The sequence below is a fragment of the Raphanus sativus genome, chromosome 4, assembly GCF_000801105.2.
Source record: "Raphanus sativus cultivar WK10039 chromosome 4, ASM80110v3, whole genome shotgun sequence".
Taxonomy (NCBI): Eukaryota; Viridiplantae; Streptophyta; class Magnoliopsida; order Brassicales; family Brassicaceae; genus Raphanus; species Raphanus sativus.
The window spans coordinates 24,102,446-24,129,308 of NC_079514.1; the positions used below are offsets into that span (position 1 = coordinate 24,102,446).

Sequence of the window (26,863 nt, forward strand, 5' to 3'; positions counted from 1 at the left end):
GATAGCTATTCCGATACGGAGGACGAAGAGTATTCACCCGATGATCCTGGAATCTCAGATCCGGCCCTAGCAGCCTACTTAGAAAGAGTGGTCTCCGAAAGGTTCGGCACCATTCAATCTATGGTAGAAAGGCTCCCAGGGGCAGCTTCTCCTATTCGAAGAAGTAATCAGGGGTCCTACTCCGATACACCTTTCGTGGAAGAGATTGCTTCGGTGGAGATGCCGCGAAAGTTTTCTTTCCCGAGCATAAAGATGTATGAAGGTACTGGGGATCCCGACAATCATATTGCTCAGTACAAGCAATGTATGCTAGCAGTAGCAATCCCTCGAGATGCATGGGAAGCTACCATGTGCAAATGATTCAGATCAACCTTGACCGGCCCTGCTCTCCAGTGGTATATCAACCTGCCTACCAAATCAATCAAATCCTTTGCAGCCCTTAGCGATATGTTCGTAGAGCAGTTCGCTAGTAGCCGTGACCTAGAGAAGAACTAAGATGATCTCTATGAGATCCTCCAGCATAGGAATGAGCCCCTTCGTTCTTACATAGCTCGCTTCAACCAAGCAAAGGTGGCTATCCCTGAGTGCAACGCTGATACGGCTGTCTCAGCCTTTAAGAGGGGTCTACTTCCGGAGGGAGATCTCTACAAGGAGCTGATCAAATACAAGTGCAGGATTATGGAAGACGTACTGTCTCGTGCTTGGGATCAAGTAAGATGGGAAGAAGACGTTGCTAGTAGGGCCAAAGCCGGTCCGAAGTATGATCAGAAGTTATCCAAGCCTACAAGGAGTGACCGCGATGAGCCTTCTCACTCTAGGTCCGCTAGGTAGACTAGTAACCCGAACATGGGCAGGTATCAGCATCGACCTTTGCCTAGGTCCGAAGGGATGATGGTATCTACTTGGCCTGACATCTCCCATCTTACGATATCCAAACCGGAACTGATTGGTGTTTTACGACAAATGGGTCCTCAAGTCAAGTGGCCTCCTAAGATGAAGCCGCAGAGGCTAATCGAAACCCCAAGCGATGGTGCGAGTTCCATAGTGACCATGGTCATACTACGGAGGATTGCATAGCCCTGAAGATGGAAGTCGTCGAGCTCCTCAAGAAAGGCTACCTACGGGAGTTCCTCTTGGATAAAGCCAAGAACCTTCTAAATAAAGAAGGTCTCGGTCTCCCTATCGAGGCAGCTCCTGCATTGCCACCACAGCAAGACCGGTTGATCCATGTCATCACAGGCGGATCAGAAGTAAGCGGAATTAGCAGTGCCGCAGCCAAGAGGAGTACTCGCAATGCCAGGAACGGCCAAGAGGCCGAGGGTCCCAAGCGCCTGCTCCTTGGAAAAGATGAGATCAGTTTCACTGCAAGGGAGCAGGAGAAGGTCCTTACCCCTCACCATGACGCTCTCGTCATTTCACTTACCATAGCAAACTTCTTGGTCAAGCGAATACTAGTAGATAATGGGAGCTCCAGCAACATAATCTTCCATCCGGCCTTCGTCGACCTGGGCTTGGAACCTACAGCTCTAACCAGAAAGGCAACTCCCCTCGTAGGCTTCAGCGAAGAATTCAAACAAACCTTAGGAGAGGTCCTACTTCCCGTGTATGCCGAAGGGGTAAACCAAGCCACGAAGTTCCTGGTCGTCGACTGCCCCTCATCATACAACGTGATATTCGGAAGGCCTTGGATCCACGACCCCTTGGGGTATCAAAGTGGTCAAGGGAGATCAAGAGAATGCTAGGTCTTGCTATCAGACTACCCTTAAGGGAAAGACTCAGGTCTTATAGCAATTACAGAAGAAGCTTCCGGCCCCACATACCGAAGAGCCGGAAGTGGAAGAAATGGATGAGGTCCCACTCACGGAAGGGAACTCGAGCCGAAACTTAAAGATAGGCTCCAAGCTTCCAGAAGGCTTGAGAAGGAGACTGGTCGATTTCCTATCCAACTCCGATTGCTTTGCCTGGTCTCATGAAGACATGCCTGGAATTGATCCCGATGTTATCATGCATCAACTCAAGGTGGACCCGATGCATCCTCCTGTCAGACAGAAGAGAAGAAAATTCGCTCCTGAAAGGGACGAGATAATCAACGAAGAGGTCAAGAACCTACTAAATGCTAGATTCATACGAGAGGTGCAATACCCAGAATGGCTAGTTAATGTAGTGGTCGTCAGGAAGAAGAATGGGAAGTGGAGAGTCTGCATCGATTTCACTGACCTTAATAAGTCCTGTCCTAAAGATCCTTTCCCTTTGCCTAACATCGACAAGCTAGTCGACGCAACGGCTGGACATGAGCTGATGAGTTTCATGGATGCGTTCTTTGGGTATAACCAGATCTTAATGCATCCTGACGATCAAGAGAAGACCTCATTCATGACCTCAAGGGGTATCTACTGTTACAAGGTTATGCCTTTCGGATTGAAGAACGCCGGCTCGACCTACCAAAGGCTTATCAACATGATGTTCGCCGATCAGATAGGGCAGACCATGGAAGTCTACATTGACGACATGTTGGTGAAGTCCCTAGATGCCAAAGACCATATCTCGCACCTTCAACAAGCCTTCACCACTCTCAGGAGGTACAACATGAAGCTAAACCCTTCAAAGTGCTCGTTCGGAGTAAGTTCTGGAAATTTCCTAGGGTACATAGTCACCCACATGGGCATTGAAGCAAACCCAGAGCAGGTGAGAGCAATCCAGGTGATACCTTCACCTCGCAACGTGAAGGAGGTGCAAAGGCTGACAGGAAGGATGGCTGCTTTGAGTAGGTTCATCTCCAAGCTATCGGACAAATCGCATGCCTTCTTCGAAACTTTGAAGGATCCCAAGGACTTCCAATGGACCAAGAAATGTGGGCAAGCCCTATCCGATCTCAAGGCCTACCTCACTACTCCACCTCTCCTCTCAAAACCCTTGGAATGTGAGGTCCTGTTGCTCTATTTGGCGGTATCGGAACACGCAGTCAGTGCGGTCCTAGTAAGGGAAAAAGGAAGAAAACAGCATCCTATCTACTACGTGAGCAAATCTTTACTAGACGCGGAGACCCGCTATAGTCACCTCGAGAAGCTGGCCCTCGCCTTAGTTAACGCTGCCCGAAAGCTACGTCCTTACTTCCAGGCTCATCAAATCGTGATAGTCACCTCCTTCCCCATCAAGGCTGTTCTGCATAAACCAGAAGTGTCTGGACGACTAGCAAAATCAGCTATAGAGCTGGGGGAATACGATGTGATCTTCCGGCCTGCAACAGCCATCAAATCGCAAGTCCTCGCAGATTTCGTAGCTGAATTCTCTCCTGCCATGCTTCCAGCCCTAGAACAAGAGATAAAGCTCCGTGATAGCGAAGGGGAGAAAGGCGAATGGACACTGACGTTGATGGATCTAACAACGTAAGGGGCGCAGGCGTGGGACTAGTCCTAACTTCCCCCACAGGGGTATCAGCTTCAAGGGCCGTACGTTGCAACTTCAAAGCAACGAACAACGAAGCTGAGTATGAAGCTCTAATAGCAGGGCTGACACTCGCCCAACAGATGGGGGTGGAAAATATCCAGGTCTTCAGCGACTCACAACTGATCATAAGCCAAGTCCAAGGAGACTATCAGGCGAAATATCCGAGTATCATTAGATACCTATCCGTGGCTAAGCGACTACTCGACAGGTTCCGACATTGTAAGCTCACCCAGATCCCTAGGGAGCACAACTCCCAGGCTGACGCTCTAGCTAACCTAGGATCTGCCCTAGAAACTACAAATCATATGAGCATCCAACTACTGGTACTCCAATGGCCCGCAACCGAAAAGGAGACGGAACCTGAAGAAGTATCTGTGGTAGACGATGGAGAAACCTGGATGACACCAATCATCAACTATCTAAGGTCCGACACCTTGCCTGAAGATCGAGACGAAAGTCGGAAGATAAGGCGCCAAGCTGCAAGTTATTGTTTTTCTGAGGGAAAACTATACCGAAGATCCTTTTCAGGACCCTATCTACGATGTCTTACCCCTAGAGAAGCCGACAGGATATTAAAAGAGCTGCATGAAGGAGAATGTGGTTCCCACTCTAGTGGTCGGAGCCTGGTACTCAGAGCCAGAAGGGCTGGATACTATTGGCCAACCATGGCGAGGGACTCCCTCAAACAAGCCAAGCTCTGTAGCCAATGCCAGAAGCACGCGCCAATCTCCAACCTTCCACCAGAGAACCTCAAATCGCTAAGTTCTCCTTGGCCCTTCCGAAAGTGGGGCATGGACATTGTAGGGCAAAAGATCTTTCTCCTAGTCGTGATAGACTATTTCACAAAGTGGGTGGAAGCTGAAGCACTAGCCAAGATAACGGATCTCCAAATCAGGAAATTCCTATGGAATAACGTGATCACACGCTTCGGAACTCCCCATGAGATCGTCACAGACAACGGACCCCAGTTCACAAGCTACAACTTCCGAAAGTTCTGCAAGGACTGGAACATCAAGCTCTCCTACTCAGCACCACGACACCCTCAATCTAACGGCCAAGCCGAATCCACTAACAAGACAGTGGTGAACATGCTCAAGAAGCGCCTAGAAGACGCCCACGGGCGATGGGCTGAAGAGCTACACAGAGTACTATGGGCCTATCGGACAACCCCGAAGACAGCTACCCAGGAGACTCCCTTCTCCCTTGTCTATGGTGCTAATGTGGTGATACCCACAGAGGTGCACGTAAGGACCACGGTTTCTGAATTCCTTTCCCAGGAGGAGAATAACGAGCTAATGTCCCTGAGTCTAGACCTACTCGACGAAAAGAGGGAGGCGGCCCGCCTTAGAAATACGTCCTACCAGTTGAAAGTCGCCAAGAGCTACATCAAAAAGGTCAGATCCAGAACCTTCCAGAAAGGGGACTGGGTCCTAAGGCGAGTCTGTGACCAAACAAGGGATAAATCAGCCGAATAACTCGCTCCTGGATGGGAAGGTCCCTACAAGGTAATATAGGTGCAAGGGGCAGGAGCCTATAAGCTGGAAGACAGCGACGGCAAGGTCCAACCTAACTGCTGGAATGCCTTGCACCTCAAATTCTATCACTTCTAGAGTAATATCAACGAATAAAGCTTTATATACTACTACTATTATTATGATATATTTAAGTACACTGGTTTCCTACTCCTATGTATGCGATAACGTCTCCGAACTAAGCTTATAAAATACATTATTAGTTACGGCTAAAGGGGTTATAGGAACTCCAATGTACTTAAAGGGGCATACTAGCTAGGTCAGGTCTTAAGGGATCTTAGACCTCAGCAAACCCTATATACACTAGTGAGACTACTCACATGGGTGTACGACATATAAGAAACGTGTCTGATCAACCCTATTACATTGTCTGCACCTCGGGCCCTGCGTAAAGGCTATAAGTCCAAAATTTATGTGGGGACCACTGTACTAGTGCTACCCAAACCCTGGTATGATCGCACCCGTTAGTACATGACTCCCAATTCCAGATATCCTTTTAATCCGAGAATACGAGTAGATTTGCGTGGGGCCTGTTGGGCCAAAATATGGCCCGCTAGCTAATAGTAAATAACAAGAAATGATAACGGGTCACGATAGGCCCATCACAGATTAAATCCTCGAAAACAGCTAAGTCAGAGCCGGAGGCTGTGAGCTAAAGATGTTCACTAGAGAGGTCACGGAAAGGAGGCAGCTCGTGGACGTATAAGTAGGCGCAGGACCCGGTCAAAGGGGAGCTGTTACAAATCCCTCAAATCACGGAGGGGATCTCGGGAACCAGTTGGTGACGATCCATCGGAGCCTGAAGCTATTTAAAGAGAATGAAGACTAAAGAAGAGGGATATTCATTCAACCCTTATTCACACAAGACTCTTGAAACATTCTCATTGTCTTTGTAACATTCTCATTATCTTTGTAATCATCAAAAGAACACCTTTTGTAACCATTCTTTACCAAAATCATCAATAAAATCATTCATTCATTCTACAAGTTCTTACGGGATTCAGCCCACGTTATCTTTCCCTAATCTTAACCTGATCTAAAATCTAGGAGGTGAGTTTAATCCCTCACAATTGGCTCCGTCTGTGGGGACGATAATCGAATCCCTTACTCTAAACACTTGAGGATGAATCCTACCGATCAGACAACGAATCCGTCTGACCCTAACCTCCCGATTCAGAGCGATGGCTCACCGAATGATGGAGGCTCTAGTCTCTTAACTCCGGAGTCTCTTAACCCAGACGTGGCGACCACCGATCTGGGCAACAGCCTTTGGCTAGCGCTCGAACGAGCCAGACTGCCACTGGAGTAACTAACCCAAGATCCTCAGGTGGAACCAACTCCGGGCTTCCAGTCACCGAGAATCCTCAGCACAAACTGCTCTGAATCAAACGGAGGCTCAGCTTTCTGAGATTCGTCAGATGATGATGCAGTTAGTAGACAAAGCTCAAGAAAACGAGCGTACAATGCAACAGCTAGCTTTTCGGCAGCAACGATTCGAAGAGATAACTAGATCTCTAAACGCTACAACCCAACCACCACAACGTCAAGGTCCGGGGGTCACCTTCCGAGATCGATTGACCGATCCCTCGTTCCCCCGAGGACGTTTAGAATTTTCTCCTGATAGCACTGTTCCGGAAGGGAGGGGATCTGCTTTCCAGACACCTCATGCTGGAACAGCTCCTGCGTTTAACCCACCCATCACTAGTGCTATGGGAAGTAACGTAGCGACAACCAGCTCTACGCCCAGCCAGATTGCTGCCCGGAGCACTCGCTTGCCGCCTCCGCCACCTATTTTTAGGTCTGGAGTAGGAGTATCCCTCCCATCCGGGGGCAGAACATCAGCTTTGGTTCATCAAACCAGAAGTTCAACCCCGAATACGGACATATATCAAAGGGCAGATACCGATAACCCAAGAGCCGGTGAGCGATTTAGCCCACCAGCTGCATGGGAAGATGAACAAACACGATTTCGTCAGGAACCTGCTCGTCAGATACCTAATAATGACCCAAATGTCCTTCCTCTAGAGGGACCTGACGCCATTCGCAGATATATGGAACGAACTCACGCAGCTCTCCAAAAGTTGAATGCTCAAGTTCATAAGGCAACGAGCTCAGCTCCCGAAATCGAGAGCTTGATTGAAGAAACCCGTGGGACTCCATTCACTGACAGAATTGCCAGCTCTTACATAAGAGATACCCGAAAAATCAGAATCCCCGAGTACGATGGGACCTCCGACCCAAAGGCCTATTTGAGAGCCTTCCGATTGGCTATCGTGAAAGCCCATTTTACGAAGGAAGAATGTGAAGCAGGTTACTGCAGGACATTCGCCGAAAAACTGATTGGAACAGCCCTCGAATGGTTTTCTGGTCTTGAACCAGCATCGATAGACAATTTCGATCAGTTAACTAATGACCTCATGAAGCAGTACTCGACCCATATCCTGAAGCAAGCCTCTGAGGCTGACCTCTGGAAGGTTAGACAAGGAATGGGAGACTCGCTACGAGTCTACATCGAGAAATTCAGAGCAGTAAGAACTAAGCTCTTGAACCCCAACAACCAAGTCGCCATCGAGGCCGTTAGAAGAGGTCTGTGGTATAAATCGGATTTCTGGTCAGAGCTAACACTCAATCCTCCCCCGACTATCGATGATGCTCTTCATAAAGCCACCAGATATGTTACTTTGGAGGAGGAGACAGCTGCACTGGATAAACAACACAAGAAATCTCAGAATCACTCGAAAGGTGAATCTTCAGAGGCAAAAGGACCTCATAAAAAGGGGAACTTCCGAAACAATCAGACTCAGGGAGAGCATTCTTATGCAGTCGAGGAAGATAAGGAAGAGAAACCTGTCGCCACGACGACTAAAGCCGCCTGGTCAAAAGGCTTTGATAAGAACAAACATTGCTCCTATAACGATCGAGAAGGGCACTCAACTGAGGAATGTTGGGACCTCCAACGACAGCTGGCAGCTAAATTCACAGCCGGAGAAATAAAGGGCGTGGACCTTAAAAAGCCACCGCCCTATCAGAAAAGAAGTCCTAGAGATACCTCTCCAAAACGCGAAAGGCTGTGGGAACCGAAATTCGCACTGTCGATTTTGATTAAGTAAAACGGAGGAAAGCTAAGTAAACCTAACTTTCCCTGAAGGTCCGGATTCTCTGCGACAACCAACGACAAGTGATCAAATAAATGCGGAAAGATTTTATTGAGATTTGGGACTGGACCTTAAGGAAGGCTGCCTACGTACCCCTTTCGAGGATCAAGTCGGACGTAGTTCAGTTGGAAGGGTTTGAACAAGAGATCGAACTGCCTGGCGGAGTTCGTCTAGTACGAGCGTTAGTCATAGAAACGGGCATGTCGAGAATAATGCCTAGGGTTTCTATGTGCGGAACTCTAAGTAAAAGGATTGCTAGATCCTTCCGAGAGAGACAGGAGCCTGCGGACAAGATGAAAATAGAACGAGAGGCGGCCGGACGTTCTAGGTCCTACCTTGCTAGTCTACCGCCTAAATTCTAAGTTCTTAACCTAACAGGAGCTCTCTAGGTCTCCAATCTCGGATTTCTCTCTCTCTTAATGATTTTCGCTCTGCCTTTCCTCCTCTCCCAAAGCTCCTTCATATACTCCTCTTATGACGGTCTATTCTCCTTTTGGGCCGCGAAGCGGGCTTTTTCCATTTTCATCGGCCTTCATGTTTATCGGGAAACTTGACATTTATCTTCGGGAAACTTGACATTTATCCTTCTGGAAATTTAGCATTTATCTTGTTATGTGAAGATAAACGTAAATCGTCGTATCTATCTCAGACAATCGTAAGCGGACTGTCCGATCGCGTTTGGTCCCTTTCGGGCCGTTTCTAGGACTTCCGTTGTTTTCTACGATTTCTTCGGAAGATCTTCAATCCTTCGTAGAGTTGAGATGAGTGGTGTCTTAAGATAACCATCACTGTTTCGCACGAAGAATTTAAGATCTTCCTTCCCGTTGATATCTTACGAGTTTCCGAAGTGTTTCCGACGATCTTAGTTTGGAGTAAGAGCAGGAGTTTTGTACGCGGAATCTCAACGATTCGTTCCGCGAAAACTTGGGAAAGACCCAAAGTACAGACTTCTGACGGCCGGGGCCTAGAACTTATGCACGGAAGCTTGTCATCCGACGACCCGAGCCAGCACGGGGCTAGCCGCCCGGCGGCCATGGCCAGTACGGGCGCTAGCCGCCGGCGGCCACGGCCAGCACGGGGCTAGCCGCCCGGCGGCCACGGCCAGCACGGGGCTAGCCGCCCGGCGGCCACGGCCAGCACGGGCGCTAGCCGCCGGCGGCCACGGCCAGCACGGGCGCTAGCCCGCCGGCGGCCACGGCCAGCACGGGCGCTAGCCGCCGGCGGCCACGGCCAGCACGGGCGCTAGCCGCCGGCGGCCACGGCCAGCACGGGCGCTAGCCGCCGGCGGCCACGGCCAGCACGGGCGCTAGCCGCCGGCGGCCACGGCCAGCGCGGGGCTAGCCGCCGGCGGCCACGGCCAGCGCGGGGCTAGCCGCCTGGCGGCCACGGCCAGCACGGGCGCTAGCCGCCGGCGGCCACGGCCAGCACGGGCGCTAGCCGCCGGTGGCCACGGCTAGCACGGGCGCTAGCTGCCGGCGGCCACGGCCGGCACGGGGCTAGCCGCCCGGCGGCCACGGCCAGCACGGGCGCTAGCCGCCGGCGGCCACGGCCAGCGTGGGGCTAGCCGCCCGGCAGCCACGGCCAGCACGGGCGCTAGCCGCCGGCGGCCACGGCCAGCACGGGCGCTAGCCGCCGGCGGCCACGGCCAGCACGGGCGCTAGCCGCCGGCGGCCACGGCCAGCACGGGGGCTAGCCGCCGGCGGCCACGGCCAGCACGGGGGCTAGCCCCCGGCGGCCACGGACCAGCACGTGCGTCTTGACGAGGGCTTCGATTTGATATGTTGATCGTTTTCTGGGTCCTCACGGTTTGAGAGAACGGGCTCTTTGAAGTTTCCCGGCGGTCAGGACCAGCACGGGGCTAGCCCCCCGGCGGCCAGGACCAGCACGGGGGCTAGCCGCCGGCGGCCAGGACCAGCACGTGCGTCTCGACGAGGGCTTCGATTTGATATCTTTATCGTTCTCTGGGTCCTCACGGTTTGAGAGAACGGGCTCTTTGAAGTTTCAAGGCGGATTCCTTGTCGTTCGGCCTATCCAAACTTAGATCACTTCCCGTTTCTTCCGTATACTTTCGTATTATCGTGTCATCTCAGCTACGGACCTAATGTCTCTCGGTTCTTCTTGATTGTATCATCAAAGTTTTACGACTAAATCTGAGTTGGTTTTCTCGTAAAGTTTATCGTGTAAAACAAGAACGATCGACTTTAACATAGGTTTTTTAAGCTGTACGACTTGTTTTGCTTTCGACGCTTGTTTTATGGAAAGTCCGCGTGTGATAAATATATTTAGCCGTTGATTTCGAGATAACCGTTTTTGACCCCAACAGTTAGCCCCCCAGCCTGTAAGACGCGGAAACGATCTTGCGGGCGGAAGATTATGAGTTGAAAATCGAAATTTTTGGCTAAGAGTATTTCATTACGGAAATCCACATCACCTTTGATTGGCGATCTCGAACGTGACGTCGGGAAGACCGTGAGTTCGTTGCTCAACTTCGACTCGATTCTTGCTGGTCTGAAATCCGTGTGCACCCTTGTCCTGCATTCGGAGGGTTCGGAGGACCAGGACCACGCAGTCAAGGATCGCGAAGCCGGCGCATATGAGACATGCAGCGGTGGTGCGACCAATGGAGGCGACGGTGAGACCGTTCCTACTTTGGGTGAGTTTTGAGGATGAAGGTGATGCTCCGGGGAGCGTCTAGGTTTATCAATCCCTTTGGAGATTTTTATTTTGATTGTGTTTCGGCCTTTAAGAGGCCATGATGTGTATTTGCGGGACTGGCTGTTGGTGGCTTCGAATCCCGTCCTTTTTCAGGGCATCTGTTGAACTATGCGGCTCAATCTTTATAAAATATTAATGTTGCGTTTTCAGAACTTCTGTCTATCGAAGTTAGAGGGACAGGGTGTGAGTTGTCATCTCATTCCTGCCTCCCTGATGATCACCGTATCCGTCGTTTGTACAAAGCGAGATTTTCCTGCGGTTTACGATTTACGCGAAAATTCGTGAAAACGTACAGACTTGAGTGAAGAGACAAGTTTTGGGATCTCGCGTCGTTGACGCTTTGCCTATGAGATGTTAAGATACCAGCAAGGCTGGGTTTAGGGCAAGACCTAGGTTTACTCTCAGACTGAGGCTGTGCGATGACAAATCGGCTTTCGTTTTGCCTGTTTGTGATTTTAACCTGATTCGTACCGTTTTAAAATCCGCGAAGTGGTATCGGCTTATATGATTTGTCTGGGCACGAATCGAGCTACTTCCTTTACGAAGTGCTGAACCAAATTTGGATTTTTTGTATAGCGCGCTATGGGATCCTTGTCGGATGTAAAAGAGCCTACCCTTAGGTGGCTTGTCTGTTTAGGACGTTAGAGTTCGTTTGTTGTGATCAGCAACAACGATATGATGCCGTTTAGAAGGCGTATGAAGGTTTTAATCGAAAAACGAATGTTCAGGCACGAAGCGACGTCTCGCAGTGCTTTGAAGTTTGTTTTTCTTATGCCATAAAGGACTATGGGCTTTTAGAAATCGCGGAATGTTTCCGGGCGATAGTTTATGATTTATTTGGTGGATACTGGATCCATTGTTGAGGCCGTTTAGCGATTGGCGAGTTTGTTTGCGAAGAGTTTCGAAAATTCGGTTTCTGTGTTTGTAAAGAGTTTCGAAAATCCGGTTTCTTCAAAAAATGTGGGATTATACAAGCATACACATTTCAAACGTGTACGTGTTAATTTTCCCTTGTGCCGCATTTCAAATGTTCGCGGGCTTGGAGATGTTTTGCGAATGTCCGTAGTCAGAAACTGTTGTTTCAGTTTGGACGTGCAAGTTATAAAATTTTGATCGAGGAATTAGGACCAGGGGTCGCGTATATTTGACCCAGGGAGAAGTGTCTACCTTCGCTTTGCTTCGCGAAGTGTTGGCCTTCCGGGATTTTAAGGACGACTCGTATAACTCTTGGAGCTTTGTCACGAGTGTTTCTTTTCATGCTTTGTTTACGGGGCGTATTGAACTTAATCAGTCGATGTTAAGTTCAAATTTTTCCGTTAACCGTATGGCTGTTAGGACTGATTTTATTACGAGAAATTTATCGCATGATTTCCGCTTTTGGGCTATGCGACAGAGTTGCTCGCGTAATGGTCACTTGGCGTTTTATGACAAATCGTGGATTATCGTTTGGCCCTTAAGTGATTGGAGCGGCGATCTTTCAGCTGTTTTGTCTTGGCGTGAAGGCTGTGTTCAGCCGTTTAACCAAGGAGTTGGAAAACGATCAGACCGCGATCCTTTCGCATTAAGGTCATATTGGTTCACGATTGTCCTTAATGGTGATGCCGAATTCAGGTTCGGGCTTTTTGGAAAGGCGTAGTTGGCCCAGGGCCGAATAGCGTTCGTTGAGATAGACATGCAAATCTTAGCGGAGTTTTCCAAGTTACGGGTGATGGCTTTTTGAAATGATTTTCCACTTTAGGTTTCAGTTATACGAAAGTAATCGATGACTGGTTTCATGGAGATAGAAAATCGCAGATAGTCAAAGTAGCACTGTTTCCGTGGTTTACACGGGAAATGTTTCCGCTTTGATTTCGTTTTTTGGCGAAAGTTGCTTCAGGTTACTCATGAAGTTTTACCGAAGGTTATTTCGTTAATTTTGTAGCTCACCGTCGGGCCATTAGTCTCACGGAAGCGGAAAGAGTATGCCAAGGATGCGCGGTGATCGTTTCTCGGTTTTTCGAGAGATTAGATCGGTTTGCGATTTCTGCCTAGACAGTCAAGGAACAATAGAACGAAACTGGAAGAAAATGCCTAAGACTTATCTTGCTAGACTATCCACCTAGGTTCTAAGTTCCCTAAATTTTACGGCAGTTTACAAGACGTTCCCATTCCTTTCCTACGAAAAAATTAAAACCTTGATAAAATTTTCTAAGTCGGACGTACCATAGTCTCATTGATTACTCGAGATTGCCTCATGTCCGTTCCTCTTTGTCTTCTACCGTTTCATTGTCAAAGGTCTTCGAAAAGTCTGATACTGAATCGAGAATCGATTTTTGATGAGACCTGAAGGAACACTGCAGAATCGTTGAAGCAAAGGGAGGAGAAGTAGGCGAAACTCGAAGAAGGCTAAGGTGGGTAGACAAGTGAAAAAGAATGGTAAGATGTCACTTGAGTGGGGCTTCTTGTTTCGTCAAGCTATGAGCGAACTGGTCAAGTCAAGAAGCTTACGATCTTGTTATTCTTCACGAATGATGTTTCGTAAAATATTGCCGAGCTTTTATTTAACGAGAGTTTTTCAACAAAATTTTGTCGAGTTAATTTTACGGAAATTGTTTCGTAAAATTAGTTTGGATAATATTTGGGTCAATCTTTTCGAGGATTGGCCGTGCTTGACGAATGTTTTGTTGCCTGGCGACCAGCGCAGCACGGGCGCGTTAGCCGCCCGGCGTCTAGAGGCAGCACGGGCGTGCTAGCCGCCCGGCGCCTAGGGACAGCACGGGCGTGCTAGCCGCCCGGCACCTAGGGACATCACGGGCGTGCTAGCCGCCCGGGACTGTGCTTCCTCGCGGGACCTGCCTGTTTTTCTCATTTTTTAAAGGTTTCTCGATTGACACTTAGTCTCTCGAGGTTTCTTTAATTGTTTTTCTGAGACTTTTGGACATTGATTTCATCATGATCCCAGCAAGGAATTGTTTCTTAGAACGTTGTTGACCTTTTATTTTACGAGAGTTATTTCACAAAACGTTGTCGAGTTAATTTTACGGAAACTGTTTTGTAAAATGTTGTCGAGTTTAATCATGCAAAAGCTGTCTCGTGAAATATTTTCGAGAATTTATTTTACGAAAGGTGTTCCGTAAAATGTTATCGAATTTTAGCATTAGAAACGCTGATTTTCGTCGGCCTCCATACTCATCGGGAAACTTGACATTGATCTTTGGGAAACTTGACATTTATCCTTCCGGAAATTTAGCATTTATCTTGTTACGTAAAGATAAATGTAAATCGTCGTGTCTATCTTAGATAATCGTAAACGGACTGTCCGATCACGTTTGGTCCCTTTCGGGCCATCTCTAGGACTTCCGTTGTTTTCTACGATTTCTTCGGAAGTTCTTCATTCGTTCGTAGAGTTGAGATGAGTGGTGTCTTAAGATAACCATCGCTGTTTCGTACGAAGAATTTAAGATCTTCCTTCCCGTTGATATCTTACGAGTTTCCGAAGTGTTGCCGACGGTCTTAGTTTGGAGTAAGAACCGGAGTTTCGTACGCGGAATCTCAATGATTCGTCCTGCGAGGACTTTGGGAAAGACTCGAAGTACAGATTTCTGACGGCCGGGGCCTGGTACTTGTGTACCGGATATTGTTGTCCGAAGACCCGAGCCAACACGGGGCTAGCCGCCCGGCGGCCACGGCCAGCACGGGGCTAGCCGCCCGGCGGCCACGGCCAGCACGGGGCTAGCCGCCGCCGGCCACGGCCAGCACGGGGCTAGCCGCCCGGCGGCCACGGCCAAGGCCGGGGTCGGCTGCTCGGTTCCTTCGGTTTACGAGTGTTCGTGCTCGTTATGTTGATGTCGATTCCCGGCATATCTTCCGCAGCCCAACCGAACGTGTTAAGGTTCTTCTTGAGACATGCGATGAGTTCTGCTTTCAACGGATCGCGGAGATTGGCTCCAATCTCCACGCACCGCTCTGGGTTAGTCTCGTCGAGGCAGACCGAAATTACTGGTTTGCAAGTGGGCTCACGTTTCCCTTCTAAGGCTTCAGCTCTTTGCGATTGCCAGAAGATTTCTGGAGGGTCCTGCGATGCTGGTTCTTGGGTTGCTTGCTTTTTTGGGTTAGTTTCGGGCTCAGAGTTTTTTCGTTTTAACCCAGCGGCCAAGCAGACTTGCGGCGCTTTACGATCTCCTTGTATTGTTTCTACTCCGAAGAGGGTCGGAAATTTGAGGCACAGATAGAAATTCGAGGGGATTGCTCGCATGGAGTTTAACCACGGAGTCCCGACGATCGCGTTATATGCTGCTGGACCGTCTACTACCAAAAATTCCACCATCTTCGTGACGCTCCCGGCTCTGACCGAGAGATCGACCGAGCGGAGGGTCATTGTGATGTTTCCTGAGAGTCCGATTATCGGATTGGGATCGTCCGTGATCGCGCTTAGGTCGATTCCCATCCTCTCGAGAGTGTTTTTATATATAATATTTGTCGAGCATCCGGTGTCGACCAATATTCTCGCTACGTCGATGTCCTGGATCGTTAGTCTGATAACGAGGAGTTCGTCGTGAGGTTTGGCTTGACCAGCCGTTGCTCTATCCCCGAATGACACGACGTTGCGGACAGGTGATGTGGCCATGCTGTCGTTACCAATAGTAGGTTTTTGAGTAAGAGAATCCGACCCCCCCTCCTTCTAGCGCCAAACTGTGGGAACCAAAATTCGCACTGTCGATTTTGATTAAGTAAAACGGAGGAAAGCTAAGTAAACCTAACTTTCCCTGAAGGTCCGGATTCTCTGCGACAACCAACGACAAGTGATCAAATAAATGCGGAAAGATTTTATTGAGATTTGGGACTGGACCTTAAGGAAGGCTGCCTACGTACCCCTTTCGAGGATCAAGTCGGACGTAGTTCAGTTGGAAGGGTTTGAACAAGAGATCGAACTGCCTGGCGGAGTTCGTCTAGTACGAGCGTTAGTCATAGAAACAGGCATGTCGAGAATAATGCCTGGGGTTTCTATGTGCGGAACTCTAAGTAAAAGGATTGCTAGATCCTTCCGAGAGAGACAGGAGCCTGCGGACAAGATGAAAATAGAACGAGAGGCGGCCGGACGTTCTAGGTCCTACCTTGCTAGTCTACCGCCTAAATTCTAAGTTCTTAACCTAACAGGAGCTCTCTAGGTCTCCAATCTCGGATTTCTCTCTCTCTTAATGATTTTCGCTCTGCCTTTCCTCCTCTCCCAAAGCTCCTTCATATACTCCTCTTATGACGGTCTATTCTCCTTTTGGGCCGCGAAGCGGGCTTTTTCCATTTTCGTCGGCCTTCATGTTTATCGGGAAACTTGACATTTATCTTCGGGAAACTTGACATTTATCCTTCTGGAAATTTAGCATTTATCTTGTTATGTGAAGATAAACGTAAATCGTCGTATCTATCTCAGACAATCGTAAGCGGACTGTCCGATCGCGTTTGGTCCCTTTCGGGCCGTTTCTAGGACTTCCGTTGTTTTCTACGATTTCTTCGGAAGATCTTCAATCCTTCGTAGAGTTGAGATGAGTGGTGTCTTAAGATAACCATCACTGTTTCGCACGAAGAATTTAAGATCTTCCTTCCCGTTGATATCTTACGAGTTTCCGAAGTGTTTCCGACGATCTTAGTTTGGAGTAAGAGCGGGAGTTTGGTACGCGGAATCTCAACGATTCGTTCCGCGAAAAACTTGGGAAAGACCCAAAGTACAGACTTCTGACGGCCGGGGCCTAGAACTTATGCACGGAAGCTTGTCATCCGACGACCCGAGCCAGCACGGGGCTAGCCGCCCGCGGCCATGGCCAGTACGGGCGCTAGCCGCCGGCGGCCACGGCCAGCACGGGGCTAGCCGCCCGGCGGCCACGGCCAGCACGGGCGCTAGCCGCCGGCGGCCACGGCCAGCACGGGCGCTAGCCGCCGGCGGCCACGGCCAGCACGGGCGCTAGCCGCCGGCGGCCACGGCCAGCACGGGGCTAGCCCCCGGCGTCCACGGCCAGCACGGGCGCTAGCCGCCGGCGGCCACGGCCAGCGCGGGGCTAGCCGCCTGGCGGCCACGGCCAGCACGGGGGCTAGCCGCCCGGCGGCTACAGACCAGCACGTGCGTCTCGACGAGGGCTTCGATTTGATATGTTGATCGTTTTCTGGGTCCTCACGGATTGAGAGAACGGGCTCTTTGAAGTTTCCCGGCGGCCAGGACCAGCACGGGGGCTAGCCGCCCGGCGGCCAGGACCAGCACGGGGGCTAGCCGCCGCCGGCCAGGACCAGCACGTGCGTCTCGACGAGGGCTTCGATTTGATATCTTGATCGTTCTCTGGGTCCTCACGGTTTGAGAGAACGGGCTCTTTGAAGTTTCAAGGCGGATTCCTTGTCGTTCGGCCTATCCAAACTTAGATCACTTCCCGTTTCTTCCGTATACTTTCGTATGATCGTGTCATCTCAGCTACGGACCTAATGTCTCTCGGTTCTTCTTGATTGTATCATCAAAGTTTTACGACTAAATCTGAGTTGGTTTTCTCGTAAAGTTTATCGTGTAAAACTAGAACGATCGACTTTAACATAGGTTTTTTAAGCTGTACGACTTGTTTTGCTTTCGACGCTTGTTTTATGGAAAGTCCGCGTGTGATAAATATATTTAGCCGTTGATTTCGAGATAAACGTTTTTGACCCCAACAAAGGCCACCTGAAAAGGAGACAGATTCGCCACCTCCAGCTCCCAAGAAAAGAGTCGATATGATTCTTGGAAAAATTCCCCCAAGGAAAAAGCCTACAAATCGAGACTCTCTTGAGCAAACCGTCACCTCAATCGAGCCCCGACTCGAGGGTGGGCTGTATCCTTGGAGGATCCGATATATGTCAAGACTCCGTTAATTCTATTAAAAATCACGTACGGAAGGCTGTGTCAAACACTAGACCTAAGCCTCCTAACCCCGAGTCCAACACTAAGATATCTTTCTGGGAGAGTGAGACGTCATACCTTGACAGGCCTCACGATGATGCCCTGAACGTCACCCTGAATATCGCAGGATACGAGGTGCCTAAACTTATGATAGACACAGGAAGCTCTGTTGACCTTATTTTCTACAACACCTTGATAGGGATGGAAATAGACGACTACAAAATTATTGGCCAAAAATCTAATCTCGTAGGCTTTTCCGGAGAAACAGCTACCTCATTGAGAACTATCAAACTCCCAATCATAGCTGGCGGAATAATGAAAATGACCAATTTAGTAGTCATCGACAGACATTCCCCGTTCCATGCGAGCCTAGGAAGACCTTGGATCCATAAGATGAAAGCAGTAGCCTCAACTTATCATCAATGCGTGAAATTCCCAACACCTGAAGGAATAACCACGGTACATGGTAGCCAGAAGATCTCTAGGATCTGTTACCTGGGAGGATTTGAAATCCTCAAAAAATCCCCCCAATAGCAATTACAGATCCAGGAGTGTCGTGAGATGCAACAAAATATTCGAGGTCCCCCTAGGAACCTCACCGAAAAAGTTTGCATCGACGACTCAAATCCTGAAAGACAGGTAAGCATCGGATCTGAGCTACCTCTTGAGACAAAAAAGGAGCTCATTGACTTCCTAAAAAGCAATGTCAAAACTTTGCATGGACCAACAATGACATGAAAGGTATAGATCCGAATGTTACCACCAATAAACTTAGAGTAGACCCCACTTTCAAACCGATCAAACAAAAACGTCGCAAGCTGGGCCTCGAAAAGGCTCAAGATGCTAACGACGAAGTTGACCGACTTACGAAAGCTGGGTCCATTCGAGAGGTGCACTACCCTGACTGGTTAGCTAACCCGGTAGTTGTAAAAAAAAAATGGAAAATGGAGAATCTGTGTAGATTTCACTGACCTAAACAAGGGTTGTCCCAAAGACAGTTTCCCGTTACCTCACATCGACTGCCTGGTTGAAGCAACAACTGGCCATCGACTCATGTCCTTCAAGGACGCTTTCTCAGGGTACAACCAAATCATGATGGATCCTGAGGATCAAGAAAAAACTGCATTCATAACCGAACGAGGAACCTATTGCTACAAGGTCATGCCATTCGGGTTAAAGAACACAAGAGCAACTTAATAGAGGCTAGTGAATAAGATGTTTCCTGGACAACTCGGAAAAACTATGGAGGTCTATATTGACGATATGCTAATCAAGTCCTCAGCTGGAGAAGACCATATCTCCCACTTTAGGGAATGCTTCGATATCCTTAACAAATACGATATGAAGCTCAATCCCGCTAAATGTACCTTCGGGGTACCCTCAGGCGAGTTCATCGGCTACCTCGTAACCGAAAGAGGCATTGAAGCCAACCCGCAGCAGATAGCGACCTTCCTGGAAATGTCGTCACCTAAGACAACCAGAGAGGTACAGAGATTGACTGGACGAATCACAGCATTAAATCGATTCATATCCAGATCCACCGATAAGTGCCTCCCATTCTATAAACTTCTAAAAAATAATAAGAAGTTTTTATGGGACGAGAAATGTGAGGAAGCCTTCAAGCAATTGAAAGCTTACCTCTCCGAGCCTTTGATCCTGTCCAAACCAGTAATAGGAGAGCCACTGTATCTGTACCTCGCCGTATCAACCGCTGCAGTTAGCGGTGTGCTGGTACGAGAGGAACAAAACGAACAGAGACCTGTATATTACACTAGCAAGAGTCTGATAGACGCCGAAACAAGGTACCCTACTATGGAAAAGTTAGCGCTAGCGGTCGTAACAGCTGCCAGGAAATTACGACCCTACTTCCAATCGCACTCGATCATCGTAATGACTTCACAACCATTACGAATGATATTGGACAGTCCCAGCCAGTCAGGACGATTGGCTAAATGGGCCATAGAGCTCAGTGAATATGACATCGAGTACAGACCTCGAGCAGCAGCAAAGGCTCAGGTCCTTGCCGATTTTATCATGGAGCTAGCATCTGAGCAATTAGACTCGGAAATGGAAGCTCCGAAGTGGAGCCTGTATGTCGACGGAGCCTCGTCAAAACAAGGCTCCGGTGTCGGGCTAAGGCTGACTTCTTCAGCTGGAGAAACCATCGAGCAGTCCTATAGGCTCGGATTCAGCGCCTCAAACAATGAGGCTGAATATGAAGCACTAATCGCAGGGTTGAAACTCGCCCTAAGCCTCGGAATTCGAGAGCTAAACGCCTATAGTGATTCACAGCTAGTGGCTAGCCAGTTTCACGGAGAATACGAAACGAGAGACGAAAGAATGGGGGCATATCTCGAAGTCGTCCAGAACCTCACTAGGCAGTTCAACAAGTTCGAGCTAACAAGGATCCCACGAGGAGAGAACTCCTCAGCAGATGCGTTGGCTGCTTTAGCCTCCACATCAGACCCCCTCGTAAAACGGATCATACCCGTAGAAGGAATCGAAAAGCCAAGTATCGACATAGCTACTAAAGCTGAGATAGATAGCAAGCCAAAAGAGCAAACCGAAGGTAACTACCCTGAAACGGTAGCTACCCAAGTTCTCACAACATTCTGGTTCCCAAAAGCCAAAATACGTAGCTTTAAAAAGCATACCTCCGGGAACACGATCCAAAACACGGAGAACAACGAAAAAAATGAAGGTATTCCCCTAAATTCAGACTCCCAGGAGCTAAATCCTACCTCCTGGGGCACCATCCAGACCTCGGACCCACTCGTCTGTAGAGTCAAAACCAGAAGTCGCCCAGCTCTCAAAAATTCATCTGGGGGCACCATCCAGACTCCGGAGAATAACGAGGAAATTGGAGATATTCCTCAGAATTCAGATTCCCTGGAGCCTAATCCTACGAATATCTCCGGGGGCACCACGACACCAGGTCCCGAACAGGAACCTCCCTCGTCTCTTCATAACAAAGTTGTAGGGAGAGAGGACTGGAGAATACCAATCATGCAATACATCCTAGAGGGAAAGACTCCACCCAATAAATGGGAGGCTCGAAAACTCAAAGCATTGAGCGCAATATACTGCATAATAAATTCTGCCCTCCACAAACGAAGTGTTTCCGGACCTTACCTAAAATGCGTCCATGGCCTCGTTGCTATGAAAATCATGATGGAAATGCACGACGGCTCCTGTGGAAACCACGCCGGTGGCAGAGCTCTAGCTATCTGAATCAAAAGACAAGGCTATTTCTGGCCTACCATTATTGCAGACTGTGAGGTCTACTCTTCCTCATGCGACAAATACCAGAGGCATGCACCGATTATACACCAACCTGCGGAAAAACTATCCAACATATCCGCTCCTTACCCATTTATGAGGTGGTCCATGGACATCGTAGGACCACTAGTAGCGTCAGGAAGTGGAAAGAAGAAGCTACGCTTCCTCTTAGTCCTAACAGACTATTTCACGAAATGGATTGAGGCTGAAGATTTCCAACAAGTAACCAGATTCGAGGTCGAACGATTTGTGTGGAATGACATCGTGTGCAGACACGGCGTCCCATACGAAATCGTGACTGATAATGGAGGACAATTCATATCTCACGACTTCAAAGAATTTTGCGACAAATGGAATATCCGCCTCACCTTTTCAACACCTCGACGTCCTCAAGGAAACGGCCAGGCGGAGGCTGCTAACAAGTCAATTTTAGCAAACCTCAAGAAACGCCTCGGAACCCAGAAAGAACTCTGGTCAGAAAAGTTACCCGAAGTACTATGGGCATGTCGAACCACCCCACGAAAGGCTATAGAAGAAATCCCTTTCTCCTTAGCCTACGAGATGGAAGCTGTCGTCCCAGCCAGAACCACTGCTGGTAGCCTCCGCCGGGAACTCTGTACGTCCGATCCTGCAGCTAATGACCAGCTCCTAACGGACAGCCTCGATCTAATCGAGGAAAGACGAGACCGAGCCCTGCTTGGCATTCAAAACTATCAGCGAGCAATGGCACGACATTACAACTCCAAAGTCAGGCCCCGACAATTCGCTGTAGGTGACCTAGTACTTAGGAAAGTTTTCGAAGGAACCAAGGAGCCGGATGCTAGGAAGTTAGGAACCAATTGGGAGGGTCCTTACCGGATTATCCATGTGGTACGACCTGGCGTCTACAAGCTCCAGAAGGTGTGAACCGGGGTACCTGAAATCAGATCGTGGAACGCCACGAATCTCAAGAGATACTATCATTAGGTACCTAAATTTCTCGAACTACGTTAGGCTTGATCCCTTGACTGGGTACGTAGGCAACTCTGTCATGAGGGCAGCCCCAACCTCATTTCAACACTCTGTTCACCATGACCAAAGGGGGCATATGTGTGATTAAAATCACATAGCCCAAGCATCAATTGTACGATTATTATGATACCATGTATTCCATTATCAATAAAACAATTACCCTCGATATCTAGACTCTTTAACAATTCAGGTCCCTATAAACACGGACCTAAGGTCTTAAAACCCTTCGGATCAACTCAGGTCTCCAAGCACCTGGACCTAAGGTCTTAAAATCCTTAGTAATCTCGAAGGTCTTAAAATCCTTCAAACGAAATCAAATTTGATAAACCTAAACCTAAGGTCTTAAAATCCTTAGAAACCACCAAGGTCTTAAAATCCTTCAAACAAAGTCAGGTCCCCACGGACCTAACCTAAAGTCTTAAAATCTTTATCAAACCTCAAACGGTCTTGAAATCCTAAGCAAACTTCAATGGGTCTTAAAATCCCATAAACAAATTCAGATTCCCATGAACCCCCTCCAAAGGTCTTAAAATCCTTAACAAACTTCAATGGGTCTTAAAATCCCACAAACGAATTCAGGTTCCCATGAACCCCCTCCAAGGTCTTAAAAACCCTTAAGCAAATTTCAGAAGGTCTCAAAATCTCCTAACACGAATTCAGGTTCCCATGAACCACTCTCAAAAGAAAATCTCAAACCAAATTCAGGTTCCTAAAAACCTTGAGCTAATCTCGATATATCAGGAATTCCTCTTAAGGAGCCTCAGAATCAGATACAATCAAAGTCCTCAAGACCTGTTGTTAAGATCCGAGACCTAATTCTGGAAAGTCATTAGACTTCATGCCTAACGACCACAATACATGTTACATCGGAATTATTACTTGATAAACTCGAAGAAACGATTAAGATGAGTCGAGTGACTTAGAATAAAATAGTCAAATGACTTAGAACGAAAATCAAATAAAACTGAGACTTGAAGGTTTAAAAGCCTCCTCAGGCTAGCAAAGGTTCAAAAGATCCTAATGCAAACAAAGGTTTAAAAGCCTCCTCAGGCTATAAGTCTTAGAAGCAAACGAAATAAAAGCCCATTGGGCAGAAATACTAAAAGCACACGAAAGAGCCTCAGCTCTTAAACTTCCTTATCACCTGACCTCTTCTCAGCTCCCTTATCGACTGGTTCATCTTCCTTGTCAGGAACTTCTTCCTCCATTTCCTTGTCGTAATCTCCTGGGGTGGCTTCAACTGGGGCTGAGTAAGAACCCACCAAGCCTAAGTTAGAACCGTACTCTCCAGAATAGGAGAGATTAAACATATTGATCTCGAAAGTACCTGAGCTCTCAGAGAGTTGAGGAAGAGGGAGCTTGCTGATCGAGAAGTCTGAGACTTGCGCCTTTTTGTACGCAGCAGCCGCCTCCGGCATCATAGCCATCAAGCGATTGTACTCATCTTCAGCACTCTTGATATCATTGTTTAGCATATCCTTCAGGAGCTCGGTATTAGCCTGAAGCTCTTGAGCGTAAATCAGAAGATCGACTTCATCCTTCTTCTTGGAGAACTTCTCCTTGACGGAAACCAAGACCTTGTTGTAAGCGTCAGCTACCTCCCTCTTTCATCTCCTAATGGCTAGCTTGACCTCAGCTTCCTTGTTCCTCTCTTTGTCTTGAGACGAAGTAATCAGCTCCTTGACCTGATACTCAGCTATCTTCCGAGCAGACTCCAACTCAGTGATCTTCCTACCCTTCACCTGGATATCCATCGCTTGACTCTCAATCTTCCCTTGCTGAAGGTCGGCCTTGGAGCCAAGTCTCTTGACCTCAGCTTGAAGTTCAGAGACCTGAACCCGAGCCTGGTCAAGCTCCGTCTTGGTATCTTTGACTATCTCAGTAACCTGAGCTAACTCTCCAGCATTGGTGGCATTATGCATAGCATCCTCGAATTTCAATTGAGCTCTGTTAACAGCTCCAGCCAGCTACAAAAAACGAAAACGATAACTTAATAAACGTCTTCCAAAGAAGATCAAGTTAAAAGACTAAAAGAAAAACCATACCTGACCCATGCAATGGGCAATCTCTACGTACTCCTCTTTGTTCATGAGATTGGCGATCGAGGGGAGGGCGCACCCGGTTCTCTTCATGTGCCTCATCAGCGTAGCCAAACCCCACGAGTCATCCAAGACCGATCCAGGTTTCGAGTGAGTGAAGTTCCAGCCAACGGTTCCTCCTCTAGAAGATGAGGAGGAAGACCTGGAAGGTCTGTCAACCTGGTCGGTCCTGGACCTCTTGCTCCTTGGAGGCTCAAAATCATGAGTATCCTTCATCACTTGTGGATCAGCTTTCGTCTCCGGGACCTCGGAGTGAGGAACAACTTCCTGAACTCTAGGCTCGGAGCAACTGGCATCTTTAACAGGAGCAGAGCCTCCATCATCAAGGACTTCCTTCACAGAGTTGAGGAAGGATCCTCCTTGATTCTTGTCGCTTCCTCGAGAGGAGCTGGCAGCTTTGGTTAATTTACCCCTGGAACGGAACGAGGGCTGGATAGGCATCTTGTGTGACTGAGTCTTCTCTGAGGTACTAGCTTCCGACGAAACTGACACTACCGATTCACCTTCGGAAACTAAATCAAAAAGAGAATCCTTAATCTCAAAAGACAAATTCGAGCATTAAAAATTTGAAATCAATGAAAGAAGGTTACCTTCTAAACCATCAACCGTGACTGAATCAGGAAAGGAAGCCTTGTATCGATCAGGGAACCTAGCTGATCCAATTCTCGTGGTAGTGTAAGCTCCCCAGGTATTAGGGCTGTGTTGCAGCTTCCTACAGAGAGCTCTGGTGAGTTTACCGGATAACTTTACAGGGTCCTTAATCTCTGCAAGAAAAATAAAAGGGCTTAGCAAATCACGATAAGCAAAAGTAAACAAGCAAATACATCCCTAAAATCCTAACCAGATATTTCAGACCAAGAGGTCCTGAGGGCTCGGCCTACAGGAACCGTCGAAGGGTCAATCTTGACATAGAAATATTTCTTCCACCAGTCATCATCACTGGCCGTGAACTTAAAAATGCCTAGCCCTGGACGACAGGGGAGATCATAGTTCCCGCTTCCACCCTCCTTGGTGGAGCTCTCCTTTATCAAGAAAAGACTCATCAGCTCGGTCAACCCTACGATAACTCCTTCCTTAGCCCTGGTGTTGAATCCGTTTACCACTCGGATAACCGAGGGGCAAAGTTGGGAAAGGGCTAGTTGATAGTGATCTAGGAGATCTAGCAAGAGGGTTGGAAGAGGGAACCTAAGATGACACTTGGAGATGTATTTCTCGTGAATACAGAACCAACCCTCCGGAACGGTTTCAGGGGTTTCATCATCAGTACAAGCTCTGGCTAAATCCTTCTTGCCGTGAGCTTGGACGACGAGGTTAACAACGTCCTGGCTCTTCAACAGCGAAGGACAGTGAGGTCCAGAGGAGGCACTCTTGCCATCTTTCTTCTTCATTCGCATGGAGACTCTCGCTCCAATTGAATCTTTAGCCTTCTTGCCATCTAACTACAGCCGTCCGATTAAGCAAAGAATATCTATGGTTGAGATAACTGATAATCATTATCTCAACAAGAAGATCTAGGCTGGGCGGCTAGGTTTAGCTCCCGAGATAATAAATCGTCTTTCGAAAGCTGGGGGCAACTGTTGGACCCAAATATGGCCCGCTAGCTAATAGTAAATAACAAGAAATGATAACGGGCCACGATAGGCCCATCACAGATTAAATCCTTGAAAACAGCTAAGTCAGAGCTGGAGGCTGTGAGCTAAAGATGTTCACTAGAGAGGTCACGGAAAGGAGGCAGCTCGTGGACGTATAAGTAGGCGCAGGACCCGGTCAAAAGGGAGCTGTTACAAATCCCTCAAATCACGGAGGGGATCTCGGAAACCAGTTGGTGACGATCCATCGGAGCCTGAGGCTATTTAAAGAGAAGGAAGACTAAAGAAGAGGGATATTCATTCAACCCTTATTCACACAAGACTCTTGAAACATTCTCATTGTCTTTGTAACATTCTCATTATCTTTGTAATCATCAAAAGAACACCTTTTGTAACCATTCTTTACCAAAATCATCAATAAAATAATTCATTCATTCTACAAGTTCTTACGGGATTCAGCCCACGTTATCTTTCCCTAATCTTAACCTGATCTAAAATCTAGGAGGTGAGTTTAATCCCTCACAATTGGCGCCGTCTGTGGGGACGATAATCGAATCCCTTACTCTAAACACTTGAGGATGAATCCTACCGATCAGACAACGAATCCGTCTGACCCTAACCTCCCGATTCAGAGCGATGGCTCAGCGAACGATGGAGGCTCTAGTCTCTTAACTCCGGAGCCTCGACGTGGCGACCACCGATCTGGGCAACAGCCTTTGGCTAGCGCTCGAACGAGCCAGACTGCCACTGGAGTAACTAACCCAAGATCCTCAGGTGGAACCAACTCCGGGCTTCCAGTCACCGAGAATCCTCAGCAGCAAACTGCTCTGAATCAAACGGAGGCTCAGCTTTCTGAGATTCGTCAGATGATGATGCAGTTAGTAGACAAAGCTCAAGAAAACGAGCGTACAATGCAACAGCTAGCTGTTCGGCAGCAACGATTCGAAGAGATAACTAGATCTCTAAACGCTACAACCCAACCACCACAACGTCAAGGTCCGGGGGTCACCTTCCGAGATCGATTGGCCGATCCCTCGTTCCCCCGAGGACGTTTAGAATTTTCTCCTGATAGCACTGTTCCGGAAGGACGGGGATCTGCTTTCCAGACACCTCATGCTGGAACAGCTCCCGCGTTTAACCCACCCAT

At 48.4% G+C, this 26,863-nt stretch overlaps 2 protein-coding genes across 2 annotated transcripts; one reads left to right on the forward strand and one right to left on the reverse strand.

The window, feature by feature from the left end:
• Positions 1-3,356: 3,356 nt before the first annotated feature.
• LOC130511221 (uncharacterized) lies at positions 3,357-4,023 on the forward strand. The gene is made up of 2 exons (XM_057008109.1): positions 3,357-3,770; positions 3,976-4,023. The coding sequence occupies exons 1-2, from the start codon at positions 3,357-3,359 to the stop codon at positions 4,021-4,023; spliced, it is 462 nt and encodes a 153-aa protein (XP_056864089.1).
• Positions 4,024-23,155: 19,132 nt separating this feature from the next.
• LOC108830056 (uncharacterized) lies at positions 23,156-25,515 on the reverse strand. Its single transcript, XM_057008110.1, has 8 exons — positions 25,089-25,515; positions 24,718-24,891; positions 24,538-24,639; positions 24,303-24,441; positions 24,074-24,248; positions 23,660-23,995; positions 23,392-23,587; positions 23,156-23,274 (listed from the first exon to the last, which is right to left on the reverse strand). Exons 1-8 carry the CDS (start codon positions 25,513-25,515, stop codon positions 23,156-23,158), a joined length of 1,668 nt encoding a protein of 555 aa, XP_056864090.1.
• Between the last annotated feature and the right edge of the window lie 1,348 nt (positions 25,516-26,863).